Source organism: Cyprinus carpio, chromosome B21, assembly GCF_018340385.1.
Source record: "Cyprinus carpio isolate SPL01 chromosome B21, ASM1834038v1, whole genome shotgun sequence".
Taxonomy (NCBI): Eukaryota; Metazoa; Chordata; class Actinopteri; order Cypriniformes; family Cyprinidae; genus Cyprinus; species Cyprinus carpio.
Genome location: NC_056617.1, coordinates 4,057,155 through 4,072,801, shown reverse-complemented (window position 1 = coordinate 4,072,801; position 15,647 = coordinate 4,057,155). Strand labels below are relative to the sequence as shown.

General features: G+C 36.9%; 2 protein-coding genes across 2 annotated transcripts in view; one reads left to right on the top strand and one right to left on the bottom strand.

The window, feature by feature from the left end:
- The first annotated feature begins 2,374 nt into the window (after positions 1-2,374).
- On the top strand, positions 2,375-5,642 carry LOC109045961 (26S proteasome non-ATPase regulatory subunit 5-like). The gene is made up of 9 exons (XM_042747908.1): positions 2,375-2,574; positions 3,344-3,488; positions 3,560-3,673; positions 3,765-3,893; positions 4,015-4,124; positions 4,222-4,364; positions 4,622-4,813; positions 5,217-5,326; positions 5,412-5,642. Exons 1-9 carry the CDS (start codon positions 2,399-2,401, stop codon positions 5,625-5,627), a joined length of 1,335 nt encoding a protein of 444 aa, XP_042603842.1. The 5' UTR covers positions 2,375-2,398; the 3' UTR covers positions 5,628-5,642.
- Positions 5,643-6,692: 1,050 nt separating this feature from the next.
- LOC109045965 (lipoxygenase homology domain-containing protein 1-like) overlaps positions 6,693-15,647 on the bottom strand; it is a 31,530-nt gene continuing 22,575 nt past the window's right edge. The window contains exons 29-42 of the mRNA XM_042747840.1: positions 14,299-14,461; positions 13,948-14,099; positions 13,125-13,334; positions 12,883-13,006; positions 12,000-12,205; positions 11,280-11,465; positions 10,839-10,966; positions 10,081-10,198; positions 9,827-10,004; positions 9,536-9,721; positions 9,246-9,416; positions 8,299-8,437; positions 8,063-8,218; positions 6,693-7,792 (exon numbers count right to left, since the gene is read on the bottom strand). Of these exons, the coding sequence (XP_042603774.1) occupies positions 7,312-7,792; positions 8,063-8,218; positions 8,299-8,437; positions 9,246-9,416; positions 9,536-9,721; positions 9,827-10,004; positions 10,081-10,198; positions 10,839-10,966; positions 11,280-11,465; positions 12,000-12,205; positions 12,883-13,006; positions 13,125-13,334; positions 13,948-14,099; positions 14,299-14,461 (2,598 nt within the window). The 3' untranslated portion in view covers positions 6,693-7,311. The remainder of the gene's footprint in view (positions 7,793-8,062; positions 8,219-8,298; positions 8,438-9,245; positions 9,417-9,535; positions 9,722-9,826; positions 10,005-10,080; positions 10,199-10,838; positions 10,967-11,279; positions 11,466-11,999; positions 12,206-12,882; positions 13,007-13,124; positions 13,335-13,947; positions 14,100-14,298; positions 14,462-15,647) is intronic.

Below are 15,647 nucleotides of genomic sequence, written 5' to 3'. Positions count from 1 at the left end.
CAAAAAGATGTTTCAAATAAATGCTGCGCTTATGAACGCTCTGTTCAATGTTTCTTGAGCAGCAAACCAGCATATAAGAATGATTTCTGAAGGATCATGTGACACTGAGGACTGGAGTAATGATGCTGAAAATTCAGCTTTGCATCACAGGAATAAATTCCATTTTAAAATATATTACAATAGAAAGCGTCTATTTTAAATAGCAATAATATTTCATATTATGATTTTTGATCAAGTAAATGCAGCCTTGGAGAGCATAAGAGACTGCTAAATTTTTTTAGTTTGTTATGCATTATTTGTACAAATACACAGACAGACAGATATATAGACAGATGTGGCATAAGAAGGCATGAGGATGAAATATAAGCATCCTGCTGCAGAAGCTCTATGGATGGGCACTTGTGCGGCTGGCATTAAATGGAGCTGCCCGTGTGGAATAATCCGGAATGATCCTGGCGTTATCCACTGGCACTTTGCCTACATTCCCACCGTCTGACAGGGATTACTGCTCAACACCCGGCAATAGGTCGGCACACACCACACACACTCACAGAGTCCACAAACACTGATGTGAAGAGACGTAGAGACACAAACACCACACAAATACGAACACACACACTCGTATGCACACACAATACAGGTTTGATGATGTTCCACTAGATAAACCTTTACTACAGCCTTCACTTACAAAAGTACTGTGATGGTACCACATTATACAACTATGAAGCTTTTTTTTCACATGGTTTATGACAATGCCAGAGTTTTCTGGCCATGATATGGTATATAGATATGGAAATAAATCATTACGATGGTGTATATGAAAGTACCGCAGGATGACGACATGATACCATCACAGTAAGGGAAACTTCCTTTACACAAATGTTAATTAACAGTGGCAAATTAATGATCAATTAATGAAAATAGAGGAGAGACAACAAGCCCCAATGGCGTCATCTAGTGGACGGTTGATGGAAGAACAGAATCTCTCCTCACAATCAAATCCCTAATAAGTGCTGGAGATATGGGTGTTTATCTTGAAAACAAGTCTCTCATATACACCACAGTCACTTCACAGACAAGAATCAAGCAAACTAACAAAATATCAGTTATCAGTGCTAGGCCTACTATAACATATGAAATAAATAAATAAATATATTTCAGTGATCATTCAATTAAGAATTTACACTGAATAATATTATTAATAATAATAATAATAGCCTAATTATTATTATTATTATTATTATTATTATTATTATTATTATTATTATATTAATTGATTACGTTTGTATTTTAATTTATTTTTCGATGCCGATAATAGCAGAATACAAGTTACCACGGTTTAACAGTATTAACAATAACCATGTATTTTGGCGAACATTATGGTTATGATAATTTTTGTAAGGATTTATTTCTTTTCGTTCAGTTTACCAGTTACCAGAGTTACGTACTACTATAAAATGTGAAATAAATAAATAAATAAATAAATATTTAAATTTCATTGATCATTCAATTAAGAATTAACACTGTATAATAGTAATAATAATAATAATTAATAATGCTGTCAAACAATTAATCGCTGTTTATATATATTTTAGAAAAATATGTTATGTTTATATATTAAATATATTTATACACAATATAAATTATGTTAATATATAAATATAGACATGTAAATAAATGTAAATATTTTCTAAATACACACTGTATATGTGTGTGTTTATTTATATACAATAATAATAATAAACAGAACACACAGATATATTATACAAGCAAAAACTTATTTTGGATGCGATTAATCATTTGACAGCACTAATAATTAATAATAATAATAATTGTTATTATTATTATTATTATTATTATTGTTGTTGTTGTTGTTGTTATATTAAGTGATTACATTTGTATTTTAATTTATTTTTCGATGACCACAGTTTAACAGTATTAACAATAACTATATATTTCGGCGAACATTATGGTTATTATGATAATTTTGAAAGGATTTATTTCTTTTTGTTCAGTTTACCAGTTATCAGAGTTACGTACTACTATAAAATGTGAAATAAATAAATAAATTAAGAATTAACACTGAATAATAATAATAATAATAATAATAATAATAATAATAATAATAATAATAATAATAATTGTTGTTGTTGTTGTTGATTACATTTGTGTTTTACATTATTTTATTGATAACAATGGTGGCAAAACACAAGTTACCACAGTTTAACAGTATTAATAATAACTATGTATTTTGGCTAACATTATGGTTATCGTAGTAATTTTTGCAAGGATTTATTTCTCATTTTTCATCACAGTTTGACAGTTCTGGAAACAGGTATGCAAATGAGCACAATAGCACGTTTCCCGCCCCTCGGTCACGTGACGCAAACATTTGAGCATGATGGCGGCGCCTATAGAGAGTCTGCTAAATGAAATCTGTGAGTCCGAGGATCCGATCGAGGAGCTCAAGAGCCTCCGGACGGCCGTTTTAGCGACGCCCGTGAGCGGCTTGAGGCAGGCGGTGTCTGGAGCCCGACTGGAGATCATATTCGGCCTTTTAAACACAAATGACAAGTGAGTGTTGATACTGCTGAGTCAACAGACAACAAATACTACAGACTGCACACTGATGCTTGCATACATGAGCAGTTTGAGTCAACGTTACTTATTCCTCAGTCTCCCAATAATATGCCATTTAATGCATTTAAGAGCTATTTGAATTTTTAATTAAGAATTATTTTTGAACTTTTGTTAAACTTACTCGAACAACTAACCGGTACGTTATTATCATTAAGCACAAACACATTCAATCGAAGCAGGATACATTTAATTTGTATGTAGTTATTTATTTTTTGTAAAATTATTAATTTAGAGAGTTTAAAGGCATACATGTTTTTTAAGACGCTTTAGTGATTGATAATTTTTTTTTTAATTGCCACAAAAGTTAAAGGGGCGCTAAGAAACATGTTTGTGTAAATAAAACTTACTGAACCTATAATAAAAATAATATAAGTTTTAATATAAAGTTTCAACGGCTTTGCATAAAACACCAGCTTAACAGTGAGATATATTAGCAGGTAATACATTATTTGCGGTTGAGAATAATTTTAGGTGTTTATACTGTACAGGAGATTCTCATAACATGAAAAACAGGATTTTCTTGCTTTTTTAAAATAAGATATTGATGTGCAATAGGGCTGTGGCTGTACAAATTCATCATAGATGTTATTGTGTGTGTGTGTGTGCATTAATTAGGTTCAGGAATATTCTTTCAAAAATTAATCTGAGAATAGAGAAAAGGTGAAACATGTCATGCAAAACTAAATGTAGTGTTTTGGTGCAGAGAGCAGATCGAGGTGTGTGTGGAAATCCTGAGTCGAGTCCTGCAGGCTTTAGAACCCATCCAGCTGGCTCAGAACTACAAGACGGCGCTGCAGAGCGGACTGAATCATCCCAACGACTCGGTCAGATTGCTCACGCTCACACAGGTCAGTGCTGAAGGTGCACTATAGAGCGCAGCAGTCTCTGTCCACATCCTCAGCAGCCTTTTTTGTTTCAGATGGGCCGTGTGGCCGGTCACGCTGATGGAGTGACCCAGATGCTGAACAGCTCAGAGATCCTGCGTGATGTGATTCAGTGCATCAGCGTCGAGCGTATCGCTGTGGCCAAAGAGGTTCTGAGACCTGCCTTGCACGGCAACACCGCTGTTTTTTTTTGTTGCATGAAATGCATTAAAGATCACGCTTTGTTGTGTTTTTGGTCAGGCGATAGCTGCCCTTAGTAAACTCAGCAACACGAAGGCGGGGCTTGACGCTCTGTTCCGCTCTGATTTGCTAAACAAGCTGAAGGACGTGATGCTCACCAATGACATCATCAGATACAGAGTTTATGAGGTTTGTGGTCATCTGTGGATGGAAGGAGGGATCTTTATGATGGATTTAAGTGTAATCGTGTCTGTTCTGCTGTGTGTGTGTGTGTGTGTGTGTGTGTGTGTGTGTGTGTGTGTGTGTGCAGCTGATAGTGGGGGTGTCCACAGTGTCTCCAGTGTGTCTGGGTTACTGCGCCAACAGCGGTTTAATCTCACAGATGCTGGAGGAACTGACCGGAGACGATGTGTTGGTCAGGTAAGGATCACACACACACAATCACAATATGATGATGCAATATAAAACACTTTTATGCCTACGGAGATGAACTTACAGTATTTTCTTCTCTTCCCAGAGCAACAGCTATAGAGATGGTGACCAGCCTGGCTCAGAGCCAACATGGCCGTCAGTATCTGGCGCAGCAAGGCATCATAGATAAAATCTCCAACATGATCATCGCTGCAGAATCCGACCCCTTCTCAAGCCTTTACCTGCCAGGTGAGTGTATGAATGTGATCTATCTATCTATCTATCTATCTAAAGTCCTTATTCAGCAGCAAATGGCATGGAAATTGTTGAATATAAATATTTGAATATAAATTGTTTATATTAAGATTGCTAAAAATGTAAATATCCATATTATTATTATTACTACTTATTTTTAAATCCTTATATTGTTGGAAATGTCAAATTGTTACATTGCTGTAAGTATTCTTTTTCTTCTCTGTTTTTATTATAACTATTATTATGGAAAGGACTGGTGAAGTTCTTTGGCAGTCTGGCGATCATGGACAGTCCTCAGCAGGTTTGTGAGAAGTACCCAGTGTTCCTTGAGGTGGTCTTCTCCATGGCCATAAACCTTGACCCCACACTGACTCCTGTTGCCCTGGATACTCTCGGAGTGCTCGGCCGTACAGTGGAGGGAAAACAAGTTCTGCAGAAAACAGGTAGCTGTGTTTGTGAACGATCTGCACAATACACCAATCAAAAGGAGGGCTGTTCATGTTTCAGATATGTTTTTAATAAAACCTGTTAGTTCAGTGATGTTATGGCATGCAGTAATGTACAGTACAGTGTAGTTTGATTCGCAGACAAATGACTCTTATGAATCATTCAGAAAGACTCGCAAACTTTCTATACTCTTTCATGGGTGTTTATTACTAAAGTTTTCAATTTATAATTTAAGTCATTTTTAAAATTGAATAATGAATTAAATCAAACCATGTCAGAATCTGATTTGAATCAAATGAATAGCTTGTGAATCTGAATCTAACCAGAATGAATCAGTATACTTAGCCCTATTAGTTAGAGGGCTGCTTGACTTGATTCTCACTCAGCCGTCTGTTACAGGAGAGAAGTTCACGTCTGTGCTGAAGAGAATGAGTAAAGTGGCCGCTGACGGAGCCACTGAACTCCGGGTCAGATGTTTGGAGGCTCTGGCTCAGCTGCTCACGTTACCTGTGAGTGTGTCGGTGTGTTTTTTCAGACAAAATAATTTTCATAAGATGATTTTTTCTGCTATATAGATGTGTGTGGTTTGTGTAGGTGGAGCAGCAGACGGATGACCTGCTACTGTTGACCGAGTCGTGGTTTAACTGTCTGAGCTCTCAGCCCATGCTGATGATCCAAAACATAAGCACACAGCCCTTCCCAGAGCTCCACTGCAGCGCGCTACGAATCTTCACTGTAAGAGAGTGTGTGTGTGTGTGTGTGTTTGACTTCATGCAGTGCTGTTCAGTCCGGTTACAAATTTTGTCTTGAAATGTCACCAACATATATTGTGAAGAAATAAAACTATAAAAATGTAGAAACTTTATTAAGTAATACATAACGTATTAAATGAAAACATCCAACTTGACATCTCTGTTTTCTATGTAAGCGAATTATTTTTAATTGAAAAAAAAACTGATCAAAACTCTAAATTTCTCAAAAACACTAACTCATTCTGTCACAATTCTCAAGTTTTTCACAATTCAAGTTTTTATCTTGCAAAAAATTATGAATTTCCAAAAATCTCAAATCCTATATATCTCACAACTCAAACATCTCACAAACTCATACTAAAAACACTATTCTAAAAATAAGTGCTGTATCGCAAGGGGGGAAAAAAAGTCACAGTTAACTTTTTTCTTTGTCTATTCCATGGAGTAAATAAGCTTCCATAATTTTAAAATCCTCCCTCATCTGCAAGCAGTAAATCTCTCCGATTTGTTCAATCCAGCTGAAGTCGAACAATGCTTTATGTGTGTGTGTTGATCTCTTAAAACTCTAAATTCAGCTTTTCATCTCCTCTTTTCCTCTGTCCAGGCCATCCAGGCCGTCAGCCGTGGGCTCAGCAGCTGATGATGGACACTCCTGGATTCGTGGAGTGGGTGATGGAATGATGGGATCGCTCAGTGGGCGACAGGATCTTTGGAGCACAATTGTAAGTTTGAGCTGGTGGGGGCGCTGCTGAGCTCCTCCAGCATTCAGGAGATCTTTGGAGCACACAATTACTTAAAGCTGAAGACCTACCTGAACGAGGGACCCTATTACGTCAACGCTGTGTCTTCAGTCACCACAGAGGGAGCCGACTAACACACACATTTATACAAATACTTCAGTAAAAGTTCCATTTTTCCTACTGTCAGAGGTTTGTTTTTCTGATAAATGCAGCTCATAGAGCACTTCAAATGTTTATATTTCCAGGTGTCAGTGCACTATGATGAATTTGGTTCTGTTTGTATCTTCTTGTGTCATTAAAAAGTTCATTTGAGTGGTTTATTCCTGATATGATTTTTTATATATATATGTATGTATAGACACCTATCATTCAAACATTTGGAGTCCGTAAGGTTTTATATACTATTATTCTTAAATATATTAAAAGACGGTCAAAAGTGAAGCGGTGGATTCAGGGTTGAGTTTTACTCCACAAACCTTGTTGCACTCCTCACAGCCTCACAGAGGTAACGATATGTACAAAATAATAATGTTTAAAAATACAAATACAACTTTCACACATCCATCAAATCATACAAACTCTTTTAGAGGCACGTTGGTGAGGTGGCACTCTGGAAGATGGGAGAAAGACTGGACTGTTCCATTTCAGCGGTTTCCAACGTTTTCTTACAACCATCAGCTTAGTCATGGTTTACTTATAGCTGTGGCTAGAAAACATCAAAGAGGTTACCTCATCTATAAAGGGATAATTCACCCAAAAATGGACATCCAAACCTGTATGGCTTTCTTTCTATTGTTGAACACGAAAGAAGATATTGTTTGGGACCAAACAACATCGGATCCCACTGACTGTCAACGGAGATCTTCTTTTGTGTTTCACAAAGTCATACAGGTTTGGTACGACATTAGTGCGTAAATAATCAAAAGATCGTTGATATGAACATGTCGTGGAATGAATATTCATTAGTAATACTGACCGGACCATTGACTGGTTGATTAAATGTCAATACTTTGGATAGATCACGCGCTTTATCCTCCCGTCCGCTTTGTTTTTGTCCAGCCATTTCCCACAAATGAAGACCGTGGTCACAGCATTGGCCGTGTTTGTAATCTCGATCCTGCTCAGAAGCCACCCGGGACTGAGTCCGGAGTTATCGTGTTCCACGTGCATGCGGAGCAGATCGCCCAGGTCCAGCAGTTCCAGAATAAACCGGTTGGTCTGGCCACGCTCAAACAGGTTCTGGAACTTCTTGGTAAGCTGCCTCTGGCCGGAGTCGCCGTTGGAGCCGAAGATGGTGATGAAGACGTTGGCGTCGGTGCCTGCACCCTTCTCGTCGCCCGTGATAACGATGAGCTCGTATTTTACAGGTACGAGGCTTTGGGCCTTGCTGGTGAAGCTCTCGATGAACTTGCTGCACTCGAAGGTCTGGAACTCATCCCGTTTTGAGGAAAGAGGGATGGTGGTGCCACAACGGAAGATATACCTGAGTGAAATAGGACAGATTATGGATAATACGGAGCATGCATATACTAGCCTCAGTAGTCCAGATCCTGCAGTTTAAACCATAATTAAATGGCTGGTAGCCATTGATTTCCATTGTATTTTTTTCCATACTGTGGAAGTCAATGGCTACCAGTAACTGTTTAGTTACCAGCATTCTTAAAAATATCTTCTTTTGTGTTCAACAGAAAAAAAAGCTCATACAGGTTTAGAAAAGTTTTACAGTTTTCATTCAGAGTCTAAGATGCCTCACTTGTTGCCCAGCTCCTTCTCTGTGACAACGACCTCCTCCACAAACCAGGAGGCTTCCACTTTGACTTTCTTGCCATCTTTAGGGATGTGTCCCAGACAGATGCTAGCAATGTCTCCCAACTCCTTGGAGGAGAACTCGAAGCGGTCCGTAGCTCCTCTGAAATCACACATGGAGCAGCTTAACACATGCTAACCAATTAGAAATGAATACCAGCTGAGAAACAAATGTACAGCTACCGTAAAAAACGCTTCTTTTTAGTCGAGTTCTCCATCACAAACTCTTTGGAGCGTCCTTTCTTCCCTTCTAGAACGATCCAGGCATTCTCTTTGGTTTCAGCATCATCTATATCTGCTGTTGTGACCAATATTTCATATTCTGTATGAGGCAAAAAACAAGCTGTTATATTATCTAAAATCTAATTTACATATGCAAATAATTACGTTATATGTTTTGCAAGACTTTTCTGCTCAACAAGGCTGCATTTAATTGTTTCAAAACACAATAAAAACAGTAATATTGTAAAATATTATTACAATTCAAAATAACTTTTCTATTGTAATATATTTTAAAATGCAATTTATTCCTGTGATGGCAAAGCTGAATTTTCAGCAGCCATTACTCCAGTGTCATTAATTAATAATTAAGTAATAATTCTAATTAATAATTAAGTAATAATTCTAATTAATAATGGTTCTTATTATTATCAAAGTTGAAAACAGATTCTTAGTCTTATATTTATATATTTATCAAACACAACCAATCGAAGAATTGGTTATATATATAAATTACCAAATTGATAATATATAAATACAAGACAAAGAAACTGTTTACAACTTTTACAGATAAAATAAAACAAAACTGTTCAATATTTGAAATTCATTCATTCAACAATTAAGTACTTTAAATGTAACTTTCAATACACGTTCCTCATCTTTTAGCGAATAATTCATCTGTGCATGTTTTTTCAAAGAAATAATGTCATTCCCTTCAATCCCCTTTTATACAGAGACACTTTTCCATCCATTCAGTTTCAACTTAATATTCTGTTTCACTTGGAAATACGTCACATTATGGAAGTAAAATGGGTTGCAAATAGGTAAGTTATGAACTGAATTCTGTCAAATTGAACTGTTTTTACTTCACTCAATTCGTATGTGTATGTGTAAACTCTTCTGTGTCTCACTGGTTTTTTCATCAAAATCCACTGCGTCGTTGTTGGCACACGCCAGCTCTCTCATTATCTGTCCATCATCCTCGTTCTTGGCTAGCCAGCGGTCACACTGGAAACGAAACTTCTTCCCCAAGATGTCATCATGCACGTCTACATACTCCAGGTGCCAACCAGCAGCCAGACCTGTCAACACAAACACACACTTGTTTTGAGCATATAAACATACACAGGTTTGATGACAGGCCTACCTTGAGTTTAACTTCCTAATCTGCTCATTGTTCTGAGCGCTTTGATCGGCTCACCTGAGTTGTCGTGCCAAATGCGCACTTTCGAGAGCTCGCCCAAGCTGAGGATGTCAGGGAAACGGAACGTGTCCGTCTGTTTGCGCTCAAACTTGTTGGTGTTGTTGCTTTCTTTCAGAGTCAGCGTTCCAGTGTCACCGTTCTCTCCAAAAATAACCATCCACACATTAGCATCGGTTCCAGCCGCTAAAAAGCAACCAATCATAGGTTACAATCTGCTGTGTCTGTGACCATAAACACAATCGAAGAATTGTTTTTAAGCAGTTGTAGACACTACAAAGAAGTGTGCACCAGTTACATCGCTGGTCTTCACAGAAATGGTGTAGGTGGTGAGCTCCACCATCTCCTCGTCATTTATTACTGCAGGCATCTCGCATAGAAGCATTCGCTTGGGCCCGTATGAGTGAGACAGCCATTCCTCGTACATAAATAATGCCACTTCATCCGTCTGCAGGTTATGCAGTTCAATCTACATACATACACGCATTAATATTTTTAAAGGCTTGTGAAATTACAGTATATGTATGTCACTTTCTCCTACAAACCTTATCCAGGAACCAGTCGGGTCTGCTTCCAGAACCATCTATACGCACTCTCATCTTTCTCAAAGGAGCGATATCCTCAATCTCCAGATTGAATGTGTCCTTCTGCCCCCGTTCAAACCTACACACATTAAACACAAAAAATGACATTTTTCAATGCATAATCATAACATTTAAGTGACTGTGGTTTGTTACAGTTAACTAAAACTAAAGCCATAAAAAAAGTAGTTACTTGAAATAAAATATTAACTGAAATAATATAATACACACACACAAAAAATACTAATTTTATTTCAGCTATTTAATGTAAGTTTAGATGTAGCACTTGTACTTAAGTACTAAAACTAAACAAAATTAATAAAAATAAAAATGTATAAAAACAAACAAAATTACTAAACCTAACTAAAATTAAAGTGAAAACAGAAAATATAAATAAAGTCTAATCCGAAATATTAATAAAATCTATAGTATTATATGATTGTCAATAAAAGAACACTGCAGGTAACCTATTTGCTAATAGTTACATTCTAATTGTATTCTTTTTTCTTAGATTCTTATATTTTTCAACTTAAATCAATATTTTTGCAAAATAAACTGCACAAAAACATTACATTTATCTTGCAATAATCACCAGCTGACTGTACATTATCCTTGTTTTTCTGTGTTTCTTTGTGTGAGTGTGTGTGTGTGTGTGTGTGTGTGTGTGTGTGTGTGTGTGTGTGTGTGTGTGTGTGTGTGTGTGTGTGTGTGCGTATGTGCACCTGTCCTCTAATTTGGGCAGCAGCATTTCCTCTGACGTGCCGTAGACTCCAAACACAGTCATGAAGATCTGTGTGTCTGTACCTGCGTGCTGGACATCTCCTGTTATCACCGTTACCTCATAGATCACCTAGAAGAAAAATATCTTTCATGAAGTACTTACTGTAGTATACAGCAGCAAATCAGCATATTAGAATGATTTCTGAAGGATCATGTGACACTGAAGACTGGAGTAATAATCAAATAAATGCAGCCTTGGTGAGCAGAAGAGGTTTAGTTCAAAAACATTTTAAGAAAAATCATACCAACCCTTAACTTTTGAATAGTACAGTAAGTACTGTAGTAAAATATAATCATATTTAATAAAATAAAGAATATAAACATGGGGAATAAACACCTTACATGAGCTTTTTATATTTTTAAGGCTGAATGAAATGGTGTACCTTCTGTGGGATGTTGACGGTTTCTGCATCCTGTACATCAAAGAAACGGGCGGTGAGTCCGTCTCCTCTGTCTTTGGCCAACCAGCATATACAAGGAAACACGTAGCGCACTGCTTTAGTCGGCACATCAACAGTCAACTCCTCCACAAACCAGCAGCTCTCTGGAGTCGCCCCATCATGACCCAACTACACACAACACAAACCGACAATCTGACGTCTGCAGTATCTATATGTGACCCTGGACCACAAAACCAGTCTTAAGTGTCAATTTTCAAAATTGAGATTTATACATCATCTGATTGATGTATGATTGATTGATGTATGGTTTGTTATGATAGGACAAAATTTGGCCGAGCTACAATTATTTGAAAATCTGGAATCTGAGGGTGCAAAAAAATCTAAATATTGAGAAAATCACCTTTAAAGTTGTCCAAATGAAGTGCTTAGTAATGCATATTACTAATAAAAATGAAGTTTTGATATATTTACTGTAGGAAATTTACAAAATATCTTCATGGAACATGATCTTTACTTAATATCCTAATGATTTTTGGCTTAAAATAAAAATCAATCATTTTGACCCATACAATGTATTTTTGGCTATTGCTATAAATATCCCCCAGCGACTTAAGACTGGTTTTGTGCTCCAGGGTTATATATGTACTGCATATTGAGCTTACGAATACAAACTACTGAATCTGTGTGTGTGCTTTCACTCACTTCCACTTTCTTAATGTCACCAACATCAGTTCCGTAGCAGGTGAAGTAATCCAAGGATCCAGGCAGGAATCCGTTTTTCCCATCCAAGTCGAGCCAGAGGCGATCTGTCTTTTTGTTCTTCTTTCCTATGATGATGACATACACTCGGCTACTCGTCCCAGCATCCCGATCCGAACCCGTCGTCACCGAGAAGTGGTAGGGAATCACTATATACACACACACGACATTTAATTTCCCCCCCTCATATTAAATGAAACTAGAGAATGGTGCTGTTTACTCATGGAAAAACTTTTACGATGCAAGAGAGTGGTGGATGGGTGGAATTAAATTAAATTAAATTAAATTAAATTAAATTAAATTAAATTAAATTAAATTAAATTAAATTAAATTAAATTAAATTAAATTTTAACAATATTATAAGTTGATATGTTAAATTAATAATATTTTAGTTTTAAAAAATTGGGGGGGGGGGGGTGTTGCACCTAAAATTTATTACATTTCACTTACATTTTAACATTGATAATATAACTGGTAACACTTTACAATACGGTTTCACCTTACGCCTTAATCATTTATTAAAGTTATCGTAAACATTTACTAATTCCTTTTTTAAACTCAAAAGCTGTATATGTTAACATTATTTAATGCACTGTAAACATGAATAAACAATGAACAATATTTTTTTTTACTAACATTCACAAAGATGAATAGATGTGAGAAAAAAACGAGACCTTATTGTAAATTTTGTGTTAGCATATAATTTGTAATGAAAATATTATATTAAATAATATAAAAAAAAATCCAAACTTGAACAGTTGATGGTCTCAGACCTTTGAAGTCTACTGTATTTTGTGGAGACAAGACTCTATATGCTTATACATACACGATCCTTCCTCGTCCTCTTCTTCCTCTGAATGCCGTTTCTTGTTTTTCTTGTTCATGTTGCTGTCCAGATTTGTCACTTTTTTAATTGGACAGAAGGCAGTCTCTCGTTCTCCCTCATAGCCCTACACACACATATACACACAGTATATACATCTGGATGTGGTCTGGACTAGTCTGTAATGCTGTAACATTGTTAACGCATGCATGCACAGGTGCACAAATGCACGCATGCAGGCAGACCTTAACGTAGAACACCCTATCGATCCTTTTGTCCTCCTTCTTTCTCGAAAGCCATCGCTCACACAAAAACAGAAACACTTCCTCCGTATCTTGGTCCACCACTTCCACCTGTTCCAGGTACCAATCAGCACTCAGCATACTGTTGTCATGGCGAACGCGGATCTTGAACACCTGGCCCAGATCCACGGCCTCCAGTGTGAATGTGTCCACCTGACCAATCAGAAGCAGTCGTTGTCAGCAGCCAATCAGAGGGCAGGTACACTACTGTTAAAAAGTTTGGTGTCAGTAATAATTTTATTCCTCAAAGGTGCATTAAAAAGTGATGATCAGTAAAGACATGTCTGGTGTCAAAAAAGAAAAATTAGCAGCACAACTATTTTCAACACTGATAACAACAACAAGAAATGTTTCTTGAGCAGCAAATCAACACTAGAGTGATTTCAGAATGATTATGTGACACTGCTCCAGTTTGATCACAGGAATAAATTACATTTTAATATATATTAAAATAAAAAAAAATCATTTAAACTGTAATAATGTCTCATAATTTCTACTGTATTTCTGATCAAATAAATGCAGCCTTCATGAGCAGAGGAGACTTCTTTCAAAAACTTTTTTAAAATCTTACCGAGCCCAAACTGTTTTAAATTATGTCTTTGTTTTAATGGTGTCAAAAAGACACAGGATTGTCAAACCTGACAAGCATTATGAGGACATTGCCACAACAGCTTCATATAGGTTCAATTTTTACCCTAAAAATTAATGCAAAATTAAGAAGCATTAGTATGATGTCCTCATAAAGACGTGTATTTGTGTGTCTCACCGATCCTCTCTCAAACTTGTTGCTGTTCTCAGACTTGTTGAGTTTGCGCTCTCCAGCGTCGCCCATGTCTCCGTAAAGAGTGATGAACACGTTGGCATCGGTTCCCGCTCCGTACACATCCCCCGTGGTCACCGTCACTGTATATGTGTGTACTGCAACACACACATGTATGCAATAGCTCAAATAGTAGTGCATTGTACTTGCAACACCGAGGTCATGGGTTTGATTCCCAGGTAATGAATGAATCAAAAAATGCATAGTTTGAATGCAGTCATTTGCATAAAACTAAGAGTCTGTCGAATGCATTAATATAGTACATATAGGTAATTGGAAAACTGTCCACACACGTACTCTCCAGTGCGTCGTCCACCTCTGTCTCGATGACTTTGAGGGTTCCGTCTCGTGAAAGTTTCTCTACGATGATGTCAGAGGGTACCAGCTCTCGAATCGTCTCACCATCCTCCTCCGAGCGAGCCAACCATACCTCACACGGGAATATTGTAGTCTCAGAGCCCTGCATGAACACACATTTTTGAGTCTTGACATGCTAAAATGTTAGTCCTTTACATTTTATTAAAGGAAATTTGATTAATAATACCATGAAGGGTTCATTCAAAGGGGGACATAAGGGTGAGTAATTTTGTCATTAATCACTTACCCCCATGTCGTTCCAAACTCGTAAAAGCTCTGTTCTTCTTCGGAACACAATTTAAGATATTTTGGATGAAAACCGGGAGGCCTGTGACTGTCCCATAGACTGCCAAATAAATAACAGTGTCAAGGTCCATAAAAGGTATTAAAGTCATTGTCAGAATACTCCATCTGCCATCAGACGTGCAATCTAAGTTATATGAAGCGATGGGAACACTTTTTGTAAGCGAAGAAAAAACAAAAGTTTAGAAACAGTGCATCCTTGTGGCGCGGATGACACAGAAAAGCATATGCAGCATACAGTGATGTGGAGAGACACAGAGGAGACCGTTGACAAAAGAATTATTGAATAAAGTCGTTATTTTTGTTTTCTTCTCTAACAAAAAGTGTTCCCGTTGCTTCATATAACCCAGATTGCATATCTGATGGCAGATGGAGTATTCTGACGACGACTTTAATACATTTTATGGACCTTGACACTGTACTTGGCAGTCTATGGGACAGTCACAGACCTCCTGGTTTTCATCCAAAATATCTTAAATTGTGTTCTGAAGACGAAAGGAGCTTTTACGGGTTTGGAACGACATGGGGGTAAGTAATTAATGACAAAATTTTCATTTTGGGATGGAGTATCCCTTTAATGACAGAATTTTCATTTTTGGGTGAACTATCCCTTTAAATGTGTCATTTATTCACTGTTGCAGTACTTTATCCTACAGGACTACCTGTTTAGTGGTAAACTGACCAGTCTGGGCAGAAAAATGGGGTAGAGGAAACTAGTTTTAAAATTTTATAAAATCATATTCTAATAGTCAGCCAGTTCATGAAATAATCCATCAAATATCAAAATCCGTCACACAGGCCATGTCAAGGTTGAAAGTATGTAATGTACTATACCATTCAAAAATTTGAGATTGGTAAGATTTATTTGAAAGAGTCTCTTACGCTTACCATTTCTGCATTTAAAATTTTTTGCAACACAGATACAATGAAAATTGTGAAATATCATTACAGTTTCAAATGGCTGCTTTCTATTGTAATATATTTTA

Excerpts from the sequence above, each read along its gene's own strand:
- LOC109045961 (XM_042747908.1), top strand. The coding sequence starts at position 2,399 with ATGATGGCGGCGCCTATAGAGAGTCTGCTAAATGAAATCTGTGAGTCC. Across the intron at positions 2,575-3,343 it reads CTTTTAAACACAAATGACAA|AGAGCAGATCGAGGTGTGTG; the intron begins GTGAGTGTTGAT and ends GTTTTGGTGCAG. Across the intron at positions 3,894-4,014 it reads TCAGATACAGAGTTTATGAG|CTGATAGTGGGGGTGTCCAC; the intron begins GTTTGTGGTCAT and ends GTGTGTGTGCAG.